Here is a 15,015-nt window from a genome sequence, read left to right as displayed (position 1 = left end):
TTATGAGGCCACACCCCTCTGATGTAGCCAGTCCTCCTGGAGCTTACAGTAGGCCCTGTACGAAGCGCCCTGTAAGCTTCAGGAGGATTGGTTACATCAGGGGTGGGTGGCCTGATATGCAAAGGCGCTCCTGCTACCAAAAAAAAGCCCTGCAAGCCCTGACAGGAGGCTTTGCAGTGTTTGGCATTGCTTTTTGGTGGGGTCCTTTAAACCAGGGGTCCCCAACCCCCAGTCTGTGAACCGGTCCACGACCTGTTGGCGATCAGGCCGTGAGTTGTATAGTTATTTCATTATATATGGCAATGTAATAATAAGGTCACATTGGTCACAGGGAGAAGGAAACTGATGACAGTGAGTTGCTCGGGGGCCTGGTAAGAGCCTTCCATGGGCCTGATTCAACCCCTGGGCCGCATGTTTGACACCCCTGCTCTAGGGCCTAGGCTGAGAGCAACAACAGGGTATGGAACCAAGGCCTGCCCCAATGTTATCTCCTAGTCTGCCTCAGAACAAGGCAGTTTTTCATTGAGTTTTCATGACTGGAGGGGAGAAGATGTGGCTCAATATCCACAGAAGGTCCTAGGTTCAATTTTTTGTTTAAAAGGAGATATAAAGGAAGAAGATATTGGCTTTATATCCTGCCCTCCACTCCGAATCTCATAGCGGCTCGTAATCTCCTTTATCTTCCTCCCCCACAGCAGACACCCTGTGAGGTGGGTGGGGCTGAGGGGGCTCTCACAGCAGCTGCCCTTTCAAGGACTACTCCTACGAGAACTATGGCTGACCCAAGGCCATCCCAGCAGCTGCAAGTGGAGGAGCAGGGAATCAAACCCGGTTCTCCCAGATAAGAGAGCTCTGGCTGACCCAAGGCCATTCCAGCAGCTGCAAGTGGAGGAGTGGGGAATCAAACCCGGTTCTCCCAGATAAGAGAGCTCTGGCTGACCCGAGGCCATCCCAGCAGCTGCAAGTGGAGGAGTGGGGAATCAAACCCGGTTCTCCCAGATAAGAGAGCTCTGGCTGACCCGAGGCCATCCCAGCAGCTGCAAGTGGAGGAGTGGGGAATCAAACCCGGTTCTCCCAGATAAGAGAGCTCTGGCTGACCCGAGGCCATTCCAGCAGCTGCAAGTGGAGGAGTGGGGAATCAAACCCGGTTCTCCCAGATAAGAGAGCTCTGGCTGACCCGAGGCCATTCCAGCAGCTGCAAGTGGAGGAGTGGGGAATCAAACCCGGTTCTCCCAGATAAGAGAGCTCTGGCTGACCCGAGGCCATCCCAGCAGCTGCAAGTGGAGGAGTGGGGAATCAAACCCGGTTCTCCCAGATAAGAGAGCTCTGGCTGACCCGAGGCCATCCCAGCAGCTGCAAGTGGAGGAGTGGGGAATCAAACCCGGTTCTCCCAGATAAGAGAGCTCTGGCTGACCCGAGGCCATTCCAGCAGCTGCAAGTGGAGGAGTGGGGAATCAAACCCGGTTCTCCCAGATAAGAGAGCTCTGGCTGACCCAAGGCCATTCCAGCAGCTGCAAGTGGAGGAGTGGGGAATCAAACCCCGTTCTCCCAGATAAGAGTCCGCACACTTAACCACCACACCAGACGAATAGAAATAAAGTGCGCGATTGTATCATCCAGAAACCATCCCCCCCTCCCCCCTGGTCCATGGAAAAATTGTCTTCCATAAAACCAGTCCTGGTGCTGAAAAGATTGGGGACCCCTGCTTTACACCTTCAGCTGAGAGTCATCAAGTGGCGGGAGAGCATCTGTGAATCAGCCTTTGGAAGCAGAAGAGCTGCACAACACTTGCGCAGAATGCATTTCACAGGCAGGATTTAGTCATTCTCGGTGAAGCTTTTTGTGGCTTTTTATTTTTCCTAAGGGTGGCCTTCAAACAGGCCTTTGCACCCTCCTCCTCCATCCAGGTGTTGCCGTGCTCAATTGCATCTGCCAGTTCTCTCCCATCAGGACTTCTCCTTTTTTTCTTGTCAAACCCACCCTGGAATGTTCAAAACAAAGCAGATTACCTTTGCACGAAGTTGCGTGCGCGCAAGGCAAGCCGCGGCACGACTGTTTGAAACTTTGAGACTTAGTTTGCGTTGTTGAACAATATTGGCTCATGAAGATACTCGGGCCTCGCAGTCGGAGAGGATTTGTCGTGCTTCTGTGAGCTCTAGGCTGGTTAAGTTGCTTGCAGTGAGATGTCCCTAAAGCCCCACACGCCACCGAAACGAGTGTTAAAATAATTGCTGTAAATATAGACCTGGAGTCCAGTGGATTCATTTAAGTGTTTGTCTGTGTAAACATATAAATTACATTCCCTAAATATCTGCAGCGTTTATAAATGCGTTTGCCTTTGACCTTAGGTCAGGGGGCCCCAACCAATGTTCCCTCTAAGCTGCAGAGTCTTGTGAGCTGCAGGCACGAAAGTTGTGAGCTGCCGCATCAATTGGTGTGTTCTGGGACCATCCTTCCTGAGCTGAGACAAAAATGTATGCACCCAAGACTTGAAAACTATGAGCTAGCTCACATTAACTCAGCTTAGAAGGAACACTGCCCCCAACCTTGACCCTTGAGCGTCCCTTGGTCATCAGAAGACACGAGCCTTTCCACAGGCTCCATTACATTTCCCAGAGCTCAGACCTTGAGTCCCAGAACTCTCTTAAAAAGGTAAAGGTAGTCCCCTGTGCAAGCACCAGTCGTTTCCGACTCTGGGGTGACGTTGCTTTCACAACATTTTCACGGCAGACTTTTTACATTTGCCTTTCCCAGACATCTACACTTTCCCCCCCTCCAGCAAGCTGGGCACTCATTTTACCGACCTCGGAAGGATGGAAGGCTGAGCCAACCTCGAGCCGGCTGCCTGAACCAGCTTCCACCAGGATTGAGCTCAGGTCATGAGCAGAGCTTAGGACTGCAGTACTGCAGCTTTACCACTCTGTGCCATGGGGCTCTTAGGACTCTCTTAAAAGAAAATTGAGAGTGAGTGAGAGGGCAGGGGAACCGAATTCTCCCCTTCTGTTTGAATCTTTGCAGGTACATAAAGTATGCCAACCTCCTGTTCTGGCTAGGGAGGTGTATAACAGGAGGGAAACAGAGGCAGTCTGCATAGGTGACCTGATAGGACTCCTGCCACAGCCTGGGCAGATCTCCCTCTTTAATCTGTGGGTCAGATTGCTTCCCATTGGCAAGTTGCGATTGAGTCCTGAGGTTTGCAGAAGCTGGCTGTCCAAACCTGGCCAGGGATGCGGCAGTGACGAGCAAAGCATCCTGCCCAGTTCTTGTTGTCTTCCACGTCCGCAAACCCACATTCATTGCCTGGGAAACAGGATGGGAAAAAAAGCTAGCCGCTTTGCATGTTAATAATTGGTTTGGTTTTCAGAGGTTGCCGTGGCAGGCTGGAAGGACGCTTGGATAAGAGTCTTCCCAGCGGAACAAGTTGCTTGCTTGAACATGATCCGCTTCTTCCCTCTGCCTCGGAAATGGTGTTCTGGTTGGCTGTAATGGCACTTTCAAGCCTAGCTCGGTCGACATTATTATTATCATTATTAATTTTTATTTGTATCCCGCCCTCCCCGCCTGGGCAGGCTCAGGGCGGCTAACAACATTCAATAAGACATGATATAAATACAATAATTAAAACACATTAAACACATTAAAATTATAAAACAGCATAATTTTTGTTTAAAACAACACTAATCCAGCATATATAGTCTATAACATATATAATCTATAGTTTAACATATATAATCTATAGACATTCTGAGAGCGGAATGAAGTTGTAACTTGTTGAGAACCGGTGGTTCTTCTGGAGCGGGATTTGTGCTGGATTCTTCCTCGCTAATATGAAGTGGTACAATCCCAGGAGCCTTTTAACCATATTATTTGCTTATTTGCCCATGAACTACCAGGGGAGAAAACGTTAGGAAGGGGCTGAATACAGTTTGGTCTCGCTGGTGGCAAAGGGGCAGCTCTAGAGATTAGCCTCTTCGCATGGTGTCATCGCAAAGTCCTGATCAGATGTTACTTCCTGAATGCAGTACAAAAAGGAACTTCATCAAGTTGAGTAGCCGTGTTAGTCAGTCTGTAGCAGTAGAAAAGAACAAGAGTCTTAGCAGCGCTTTAAAGAGTAACAAAATTCGTTGCAGGGTAGGAGCTTTTAATGAGCCACTGCTTCAGATACAAATCTGAAGAAATGAGCCAATTACTAACAAAACCTCATACCCTTCCACACATTTTATTAGCGGTAAAGCTGCAGTACTGCAGTCCAAACTCTCTGCTCATGACCTGAGTTCAATCCCAACGGAAGCTGGGTTCAGGTAGCCGGCTCGAAGTTGACTCGGCCATCCTTCTGAGGTCGATCAAATGAGTACCCAGCTTGTTGTGGAGGGGGGGGAGGTGTAGCTGACTGGGGAAGGCAATGGCAAACCACCCCATAAAAAGTCTGCCGCGAAAACGTCGTGAAAGCAACGTCACCTCAGAGTCAGAAACGACTGGTGCTCGCACAGGGGACTACTTTTCCCTTTAAGGTGCTATTGGCCTCTTACTCCTTTCGACTGCTAGAAAGAAACCTGCCTTTCTTCCGGGCTGCAGTTGCCCTTGTCTCCCTGGGTTGACAAGTAAGATCTGGCTGCTTTGTACAGCATCTTTTTACCCAGGATTCCCGGAACCTCCGCTATCTGTCTCTGTATACATGTGTGAAGCTTGAATAGTTAAACACGTGTTTTTATTTTTCCCTCTCCTTCCTTTCCCCAATAGGTATTCCTAACCAGATGCATATTGGAGCGGCCCCACCTCCTCAGTTCAACCGGATGGAAGAGATGGTAAAAAAAATCCCTGTGTCTCCTGCCTGTTTCTGAAGTGTTGCCAAGGCTGGGGGGGAGGCGGGGGCGGGGGCAGGCAGGCAGGTAGGGACTGTCGAATGGCTGATCACTCCCTGCATTCTACAACGGGAGAAGCTAAGTTGGGACAAATCGTGCCGTTTGAGTCTTATCGGGCTCTTGCAGGTTTATCTTGGCTCAGTTTCTGAATTACTCTTGACATTTTTTTTGGCACAGAACGGAGAACAGGCAGAGGCTGTAACAAGGGGGGTGGTGGTGGTGGTGTTAGAGGCGTGTTGTGGCACCAGAAAGCTTATACCCAGAATTAAACTTTGTTGCTCTTAAAGGTACCACTGGAGTCATACTTTGTTCTGGTTCTTGTACGGTTAGCCCGTGCCACTGCGGCCTTCTCACTTTTTAACTGTGAGCTTAGATTCCTCTCCCCCCACCCCCCCAAAGCCCTGCAGAAGCTCTTTGCTTAACAGGACATCAGATGCGAGTTGGACGGGGAGGCCTCTTCTTGTGGCCAGCCCCTGTGACCCTCCAGCCCTGTTGTCGTTTCTCCAGGGAGTCCAGGGGAGCCGTGCAAAGCGTTACTCATCCCAGCGCCAGAGGCCCGTCCCAGAGCCTGCTCCGCCCGTGCACATCAGCATAATGGAAGGGCACTACTACGATACACGTGAGTGCACGTCGCTGCCAGAGAGCCCTTTTGGTGCAGTGGTTAAGTGTGCGGACTCTTATCTGGGAGAACCGGGTTTGATTCCCCACTCCTCCACTTGCAGCTGCTGGGATGGCCTTGGGTCAGCCAGAGCTCTCTTATCTGGGAGAACCGGGTTTGATTCCCCACTCCTCCACTTGCAGCTGCTGGGATGGCCTTGGGTCAGCCAGAGCTCTCTTATCTGGGAGAACCGGGTTTGATTCCCCACTCCTCCACTTGCAGCTGCTGGAATGGCCTTGGGTCAGCCAGAGCTCTCTTATCTGGGAGAACCGGGTTTGATTCCCCACTCCTCCACTTGCAGCTGCTGGGATGGCCTTGGGTCAGCCAGAGCTCTCTTATCTGGGAGAACCGGGTTTGATTCCCCACTCCTCCACTTGCAGCTGCTGGGATGGCCTTGGGTCAGCCAGAGCTCTCTTATTTGGGAGAACTGGGTTGGATTCCCCACTCCTCCACTTGCAGCTGCTGGCATGGCCTTGGGTCAGCCAGAGCTCTCTTATCTGGGAGAACCAGGTTGGATTCCCCACTCCTCCACTTGCAGCTGCTGGAATGGCTTGGGTGAGCCATACCTCTGGCAGAGGTTGTCCTTGAAAGGGCAGATGTTGTGGGAGCCCTCTCAGCTCCACTCACCTCACAGGGTGTCTGTTGTGGGGGGAGAAGATATAGGAGATTGTAAGCTGCTCTGAGTCTCTGATTCAGAGAGAAGGGCGGGATATAAATCTGCAATTCTTCTTCTTCTCGTTGGCTGAGCATTGGAGTAGAAACGGGTTGCAAGTCTGTCTCCGTCTCGAGCATCTAAAGTGCTCACTCGACGAAAGCATATCCAGCATCGGTGGTGGTAGGGAGTCTCTTCTGGGACTGAGCAGTAGCCCTCGCTGTCTCTCTCTGGGGGCTTGTCTTCCTTCCCACCCTGGGATGACTTCTGTGTCTTTTCTTTTCTGGTATTCCAGTGCATAAACCTTCTTTCACTTAACACTCTCCCCCCCCCCCACCCCTTCTGCTTTTACAGTACAGTTCCAGGGTCCAATCTACACCCACAGCGAGAACCCTGCCCCGCTGCCTCCCCAAGGGGTGATCGTTCAGCCCGAAATACACCTCTCCCACCCAGGTGAGGGATGCCTTATCACATCAGCTTTGTTTACTTTCCCCCTCCTAGATGTATTCTTGTAGGTCCTTCGCAGTCCACACACACACACAGCTGCATTATACCGAATCAGACCCTTGGTCCATTAAGATCAGTGCTACCTATTCACATTGGCAACAGGTCTGAGGTTTTTCACATCAGCTACCACCTGATCCTCAACTGGAGATGCAGGGAATTGTACGTGGGACCTTCTGCGTGCCAGGCAGATGCTCCGCCTCTGAGCCGCAGCCTCTCCCGCAGCAGTAGACATAAAAACAAGGCTTGGAATTTAGCAAAGGTGGGATGGCGGTGCTTTTAACAGCATCCCCTCTCGGAAGAGCCACAGATTTGTTGGGGCCACAGCAAAAGAGGAGCTAAACAACCCCATTAAAAGACAATTACTTTCTTCGTCAAGGCAAGCGGCTCCCCTTGGATGAGATTGAAGACGAGGTGCGTGTTAAGTGCTTTTAGGAAGGCACTCCAGCTTGACTTGCTTTGTCAGGCCGAAGGCTTCTGTCCAGTAAAACGCTCCCCTTAATGGGGCAGAGGTCTTTGTGGTTTTAAGGCACAGTAACGCCTTCTGCATTTTGGTTTCAGAAGGCCCTGATCGTTTGTTTCTGTTTTTTCCTTTCTCTCCTCCTTTTGCCAGGGTTGCATCCTCACCAGGCACCTGCGCCTTTGACCAACCCCGGCTTGTACTCTCCGGTCTCCATGCCTCCCGGGCAGCAGCCCCCACCCCCGCCCCAGCAGCTGCTGGCGCCGACTTACTTCCCTCCTCCTCCAGGAGTCATGAACTTTGGCAACCCCAGTTACCCTTATCCTCCAGGAGCTCTCCCGCCTCCTCCGCCTCCTCATCTCTATCCCAACACTCAAGTAAGTTGCCCCTGCAACACGGCCGCAGCTTTCAGACGCTGAAATCCGCAAGGGAGAAAGCCTGGTTGGTTTTGGTTTTGTTTCTACCCTGCTGTATGCCTGAGAAGGGGCTACTGCAGTGATCCCCACCCTTTTTGGCACCAGGGACCGGTTTTGTGGAAGACAGTTTTTCCACAAATTGGGTGTGTGTGTGTGTGTGACGATGGTTTCAGGATGATACAATCGTGCATGTTATTTCTATTAGTTTGGTATGGTGGTTAAGTGTGTGGATTTAAGTGGGGTTTGATTCCCCACTCCTCCACTTGCAGCTGCTGGAATGGCCTTGGGTCAGCCATAGCTCTTGCAGAGATTGTCCTTGAAAGGGTAGCTTCTGGGGAGAGCTTCGTCAGCCCCACCCACCTCACAGGGTGTCTGTTGTGGGAGAGGAAGGTAAAGGAGATTGTGAGCCACTCTGAGATTCAGAGTGGAGGGCAGCATATAAATCCAACGTCGTCTTGTTCCTATTATTATTACTACATTGTAATCAGTGTTTCCTCTAAGCTGAGTTACTGTGAGCTAGCTCACCATTTTTTGGCCTCCAGCTCACACATTTTTGTCCTAGCTCAGGAAGGATGGCCCCAGAGCACACTAATTTATGCAGCGGCTCACAACATTAATGCCAGGAGCTCACAAAGTATAATTTTTGCTCACAAGGCTCCACAGCTTAGAGGGAACATTGATATATAACGAAAGGATTTTACAACTCACAGCCCAGTCGCTAACAGGCCACGGAGCGATACTGGTCCACAGCTCCAGGGGTAGGGGAGCCCTGGGCGACTGCATCCTTCTTGCCTCCCCCACTTCATCCCCATAAGATCCCTGTGAGGGCATCCAAACCAAGAAAGAGTGACTGGCCCAGGGCCACCCGCTGAGCTTTCCGTAACAGAGCAGGGATTTGAACCTAGGTTTCCCGGATCCTAGTCTGTCACTCTTAATGAACTACAGGCTTGTGCCGCCTGTCCCACCAGGTTAGCGTGTAACAGTAGAGGGGTAGGTCCTGCTGCTGTTCCGTAAGGATAAGGGCTAGAAACTTGCCGTTGATTTAGCTCAGAAGAGGTGAGACTTTGGGACTATGAATTTTTCGGGTTGGGAGATTTTATTCATTTGCAGTCAAGTTTATTGAGGTCCGAAATCAGAATTCGGAAACAAAGGCTACAGCAAACATTTGCGCTCAAGGCGATCAAAGGCAATAGAGGACAAACTTCAGCGTTTAGGTTTCTCCAGCGTAGCTCTCTTGCATCTTGGCTGTCAAGGAGCTAAAACCATAATCAAGCAGAGATTATGGGCTATCTCCCTCCAGCTGGATAGAGCTAAAGCACATCTTGTCCCAGCTGTTGGGAATTGCAAACAAAACTTACCTCTGTATGTTGGGATACCCTAAATGTTGCCCAATTGAATGTCCTTCCTGATGCCCTTCTTGAAGGCAGGTTTGCTCGAATTCTGTATGAGAAACATCTCTGCCCATGCCACTCGGATACAGTAGGTGTTCTCCCAGGTGCAGTTTGCTTGAAGGTCACTCACCAACTATCTCCATGAGAAAGCATTTGTGTAGCTAAGAGGGCCTAGTCAGGGTTTTACATAGGCTGTTCTCGACCAGGGTTTGCAAAGAACCAAAGTTCTTGACAGAAGGCAATCCTCATCAGTGAAACTCGCAGCCCTTCCCCAAGCTCATACAGAAGGCCGAAGCTGGTTCTCACCTTTCTATGTGAAATTCCTAGTCTTCAAACAGTATGTTTGCTCGACTTATGAAAAAAGCCGTATGCAGTGAAATGTGGTATCAAGCTGATGATCGCTTGAAGGTGATTTTTCCTTTGAAGCCGATATCTGCGGATGGACTCCGTTCTACAAATGATTTGGGAGTGACTGTATAACCCTCTGAAGATTGAGAATTCCTTTGGAGTCACCCAGTGAAATTGACATACTCTTCATGAGAGCCAGTTTGGTGTAGTGGTTAAGTGTGTGGACTCTTATCTGGGAGAACCGGGTTTGATTCCCCACTCCTCCACTTGCACCTGCTGGCATGGCCTTGGGTCAGCCAGAGCTCTGGCAGAGGTTGTCTTTGAAAGGGCAGCTGCTGTGAGAGCCCTCTCCAGCCCCACCCACCTCACAGGGTGTCTGTTGCGGGGGAGGAAGGTAAAGGAGATTGTGAGCCGCTCTGAGACTCTTCGGAGTGGAGGGCGGGATATAAATCCAATATCTTCTTCTTCTTTAGGGGACTTTCTATTTTTAATTATTGTTGAAACTGTTGTAGAAATTCTTGGATGCTTATGCACTTATAAATAATTTGATATTTTTCTACTTTAAACTAAGCGTTTAATACTTTTGGCACAGTGGTCTGATTTACTACTCTACTCCGATACAGTAGAGCATGGGTGGCCAAGGGTAGCTCTCCAGATGTTTTTTTTTTGCCTACAACTCCCATCAGCCCCAGCCACCATGGCCAATGGCTGGGGCTGTTGGGAGTTGTAGGCAAAAAACATCTGGACAGCTACCCTTGGCCACCCCTGCAGTAGAGCATGTTTTATTACATTGTCATTTTGACCAGAATATTCATTTGCTGCGCTTGTCCCTTGCCTTCCTCCCCAGAGGCAACCCAAAGCAGCTGGTGCTGTTCACTTCTCTGTTTTATCTTCACAGCACCCCGGGGAGGTAGAGAGGTCCCCCATTAAACTTCCCTGGCAGAGCGGGGATTCGAACCTGTGCCTGCTCCAGTGTCCATTTCTTTGCCCCCCCGTCCCCTTCTCCAGAAGCCAGAACATCTCGACACAAAGGCTGGACCTAGCCCAATCTCTAATCCACCCCTTTCCACATTGTTCTCTTTGTAGGAAACGGAGGTTTGCTGTTGGCAAAGAGCTAATGGGAATGGGGTTCGGGGCAGCAGCTGTGATCTCTGGGAATGGAGACAGGCTGCCTTTCCAGGGCTCGGCCACGCAGGTGTGCGGTGTAGCGATTAGAGTGTCAGGCTCAGCCTGGAGAGGCTCCCATCCCCTCTTGCCGCGGCAGAACTCCTCAAACAGCCTCAGAGCCGGTTGGCCTCTCTGCTCCCCCCACCTCACGCTACCTGAGGGACCGTCTTTCCCCATATGAACCCCAGAGAGCACTGAGGTCAACGGGGAAAAACTTAATGACTATCCCTGGGCCGAAGGAAGTTAAATATCAGAGCACCAGAATACGGGCCTTTTCGATCGCGGCCCCTACCCTATGGAACCGACTCCCCGAGGAGGTGCGGGCCCTGCGGAGCCTTGAACAGTTCCGCAGGGCCTGCAAGACCATCCTTTTTAAATCAGCATATTCGGACTGCTAAGAAAAATGGTAATTAAAGATCCGCCAATGCGGTCCAAAGATCTATACCGCAGTATAATTGTATCTACTAGACTGGTTTTTAATTTAATGTTTTAATGTTTTATTGTTCTATAATGTAATTTTAATGTTTTATTTATTATGGTGTGTTTTTATGGATTGCTGTTAGCCGCCCTGAGCCTGCCAAGGTGGGGGAGGGCGGGATATAAATGAAATAAATAAATAAATAAATAAATAAATAAATAAAATTTTATGGAGAGCATGAAATGGAAGCAGGGAGAGCCGTGTAGTCTCCTTGAGATCCAAGTCAAATAAAAAGAACCAGAAGCAAGTCAAGGTGGCCTCATGTTTCCAGCGGGTAAAGCGCCGTTTTCCTTTTGCTCGGGTTCACAGGCCCAGTCTCAGGTGTACGGAGGGGTCACCTATTACAACACGGTGCAGCAGCAAGTCCAGCCGAAGCCGTCTCCTCCCCGAAGAACCTCCCAGCCGGTCACCATCAAGCCACCTCCCCCCGAGGTATCTGTTGCGTGTCCCCCCCTCCTGCCGGTGCGCACCCGGTTGTGCGATCCTGACCGTGCCCCTCTGCGAGGGTGATTTCACTCGTCCTCTACCCATTTGTGAGAAATGCCCCACCTGTCTCTTGTGTTTGATACATTGCAAACTCTAGATTCTCGTTGCAGGTGGTAAGCAGGGTTCCCGTTAACGTTTCTAAACACTTTTGAAGGTGAGCTTAGATGTTAAGTCCGCAGTTGATGCTTGGGCCCTATTGCTCAATGATAATAAATATCATCACACTCTAAATTTCCATCTTGTTAATAAATTGAAGCTTCTCTAGAAGACGGTCCGTTACTTCTGTATTGAGCTGGTTGCGTCTGTCCTGAAACGTGAAGGGAAAAAAAAGTATTCCTAAAGTTTTAGACAACCCTTTTTCAGCCATATTAAAACACGATTCTGCCCCTTCACCATCTTAAAACAATATTCACCAAAGCCCCAAAATGGTTCTTGACATGCTAGCTTTCCATATGCGGGTTGTTGGCTTTTTTAAAAAATATGGAAGAACGTTTAGTTGTGTGAGCCTCCAGTCTCAGTCAGAAGTGGTACAGCCCTGACACAGGTCTCCCTTCTCAGTAAGGACAAGGCTGTAGTGAACTGCCAATGCCCAAAGAGACATGCAAGAGGATGCAGGGTTGGTTTGTTTGTTAAAGATCCAGCCTGAAATCCCTATCTCACCGGCAATGTTCCCTCTAAGCTGCAGAGTCTTGTGAGCAAAAATCCTACTTTGTGAGCGACTGGCCTTAAAGTTGTGAGCTGCTGCATAAATTATTGTGCTCTGGGGCCAACCTTCCTGAGCTAAGACAAAAATCCGTGAGGTGGAGGCTAAAAGCGTGAGCCGGCTCACGCTAACTCAGCTTAGAGGGAACACTGCTCACGAGGTAGCCTTGATGATCAGCTCCTGGCTGCATGGTCATGAGCAGTGTTCCCCTCCAAGCTGAGATTTTTTTTAGCTCCGGTTCACACGTTGTTGTTTTCGCTCAGGAAAAATGGCCCCGGAGCAAACTTAATTTATGCAGTAGCTCACAAAGCAGGATTTTTCGCTCGCAAGACTCCACAGCTCAGAGGGAGTATAGCGTTTTACTAAAATCAAAAAGGCTCCTGTTGAGGTTGTTCAAGTCTACTCCAGCCCCCTCGCTTGATGAGGCGAACACCCGCTTCGTTGGCAAGGTGTGGCCGAGGTGGCAAGGTTGTGCCGGTCATGGCAAGGAGACTTGTGTTTCCTTGTGACCCCTGCAAATTATGCTGTTCCAGAGAAGCGATATTGCCGGAAGGTGTGGCCAAGTCGCAGAGCCCTGAAAAAACACCAGTGGCTTTCAGACCCTCTTCCTCAAGGGGAGACACCTTTTCAGGTCTCCTTGTTAATCCCCGAATTCTATTTCCCAGTCATTGGAGAGCGCAAGGTATGTTCCAGGGCGTGCATGTTTAGCCACAATTCATGCCAGGGGACGCTTGCTTTCAAGGCAGTTTCTTTGCCTTGACTAGCCTTTTTTTACTGTTGAGCCCTCGATAAACTTCAGCAGAACCTCCCTAAGGTTTCACAGAATCATAGAGTTTGTAAGGGACCTCCAGGATCATCTAGTCCAACCCCCTGCACAATGCAGGAAACTCACAAACACCTCCCCCTAAATTCACAGGATCTTCATTGCAGTCAGATGGCCATCTAGCCTCTGTTTCTTGGTACACAATTTGAAACCACTGAAGGGTTTTGAAATCGGAAGGGGAGGCGGGGAGGAGATGGAACAGGCTTTTGGGGGTGGGGGGCATTGTGCAAAGAGCTTAGATTTAACCTGCCACGATGCAGAACGTTGGGCTTAGGAGTCGGCGATGCCCAAGATGAATGTTTAATGCCAAAATCCTTTTAATTTTCTGTCCCGTTTCCCCCATTATTTCCGTCTAGGACAGCAGAAACGAAAAATCCAAAGAGAGGAGCAACACCTAAGGACTCTGCCGTTTGCTGGCGTTCAGTAAAAGTGCTGGGGCTGACGGCCTTGGCAGGCATCACCCGGGCGCAGAGCCCTTCCTTTCCCCTTGGTAACGGGCGATGCAAGTGGATGCAGGCGCTCCTGCTGTGCCAAACCACGTCAGTATTGAGATTGGGGCCAGGTTGTCCGTCAGGAGAGCATCAGCGAAACTCGCATCTCTTTGCAGCTCCCTCCCCCCCCCGCCCCAGAGGATGGTGAAAAGACTTGAGCTGGATGTTAAAGGTGTCTCTGCTCACGGAGAGCGATAAATGGTTCTCCTCGTTCTGTTCCCTTCTGAGCAAATTTTTTTTTTGCTCAATTTTTCTTTGTGTTGAACGTCCTGTTTGGAAGAACTTTGATTTTCCTCTGTTCTGTTAAACTGGTTGTTGGCTTTCCTAAAGTTGGCGTGACTTTGTTCTCCGTGGCTGTCCATGCCCAATAATGCAATGTTAAAAATAAATCTTTTGGGGGGGTGTGGGGGGGGGAATGTTCTTAGGTTCTTGCATTGAAACTTATCAAAGGGTCCAGGAAGGGGCCGCTGAATTGGAGGAGCATTGATTTCTTTTTTTTCAGTTTCCACTTTTTACTTCTGGGGAAATTCGAATAAGCTCCAGCAGCCGTTGTCTCGATGCCCTCAAATTCTTGATGCCCTCTGATTGGCTGTTTTAGCCGCAACCTAATTCTAGCCCCACCCCTCCAGCCGGAATTAAGCCTGCTAGAATAAATCCACAAATGTGCCCACGTGGGGCAAACAGGTAAGTTGATCTCAGCCAGCCCCGATGCCACCCCTTTCTTTAGAGTGCCGAACGATTCCTCCCAAACCAACTCGGTTGCCCCTTCGCAGCATAGGTCTCGCCTGCCAAGCCACATGGCTTTTGATTTACTTTTCCTGCAATCTGTTACTTTTTTTTGTTTTAATTTTCACTTTCTAAATTACGCCAGGCAGGCAAAGCTTAATGAACCAGCCTTCGGCTACGTGCGCTGGCCGAAGGAGGCACCGAGAATTGGAGTCGGCTTAAAGTTTCTGGCCCGCCTGCTGCTTCCGGATAGTCGTTTCATGCACGTTTGTAAGTTTCCTAACTTGAAGCCCCAGGAGCCAGTGAACTTCCTTTGTTGAAATCCCACTAATCCTTTACAGTTTTAGTTTCGAACAAGTACAACTGGCATTTTTGAAGGGGGAGAGAGAGAGAGCCCCTTTACGTTCTCAGTGTATTTGGTGTTGTTTTTCTGCCTTAACGCTTGAACTGTAACATATCAGTCTTGAAATTTTTAGACCTAAAAGACACTGTGATAGCTAAATTTTTTTTTGTTAATAAATTTGGTTTTTTTGTTCCCGTTCTCGAGAGTGCACGTTTTGTAAATGGCATTGTAACCTGCTTGCTGGAGATGATATAATAGATGGCGGAAATTACTTGGCATTCGTATTGGTCTCTTGCTTCACGCGCCTCTTAGAGCCCAAGTTTGCATAACCAGAGTAACTCCGTTGCAGTGGACGGATGTGAAAGAGTTAACAATTGGTGCACAAAGGTTTCCTTCCACACGTGTGCTGGGTGTAACATGACTTTGCAGACAATGTTCTTCTGCTGGGACTTTTAACAGGGACCTTGGAGTTCAGAAGGGAAACAGAGATAAGGAAATGAGCTGGTA

The 15,015-nt window shown here is 49.6% G+C and overlaps 1 protein-coding gene across 4 annotated transcripts in view; it reads left to right on the top strand.

Annotated features, from left to right (window-relative positions):
- Window positions 1–14,706, top strand: part of CASC3 (CASC3 exon junction complex subunit) — a 36,528-nt gene extending 21,822 nt beyond the window's left edge. Inside the window, exons 8-14 of one of the 4 annotated variants that reach the window (XM_060256007.1) lie at window positions 4,741–4,805; window positions 5,370–5,481; window positions 6,527–6,625; window positions 7,290–7,513; window positions 11,252–11,368; window positions 11,533–11,576; window positions 13,305–13,404. In XM_060256007.1, the coding sequence (XP_060111990.1) occupies window positions 4,741–4,805; window positions 5,370–5,481; window positions 6,527–6,625; window positions 7,290–7,513; window positions 11,252–11,368; window positions 11,533–11,574 (659 nt within the window). In that variant the 3' untranslated portion in view covers window positions 11,575–11,576; window positions 13,305–13,404. Of the gene's footprint in view, window positions 1–4,740; window positions 4,806–5,369; window positions 5,482–6,526; window positions 6,626–7,289; window positions 7,514–11,245; window positions 11,369–11,532; window positions 11,577–13,304 lie in introns of all 4 variants that reach the window. The other 3 variants (XM_060256006.1, XM_060256004.1, XM_060256005.1) reach the window with 3 other exon arrangements.
- Window positions 14,707–15,015: the final 309 nt, after the last annotated feature.

This window comes from Heteronotia binoei, chromosome 15, assembly GCF_032191835.1.
Source record: "Heteronotia binoei isolate CCM8104 ecotype False Entrance Well chromosome 15, APGP_CSIRO_Hbin_v1, whole genome shotgun sequence".
NCBI lineage: Eukaryota > Metazoa > Chordata > Lepidosauria > Squamata > Gekkonidae > Heteronotia > Heteronotia binoei.
This window is presented reverse-complemented; position numbering and strand designations above follow the sequence as displayed.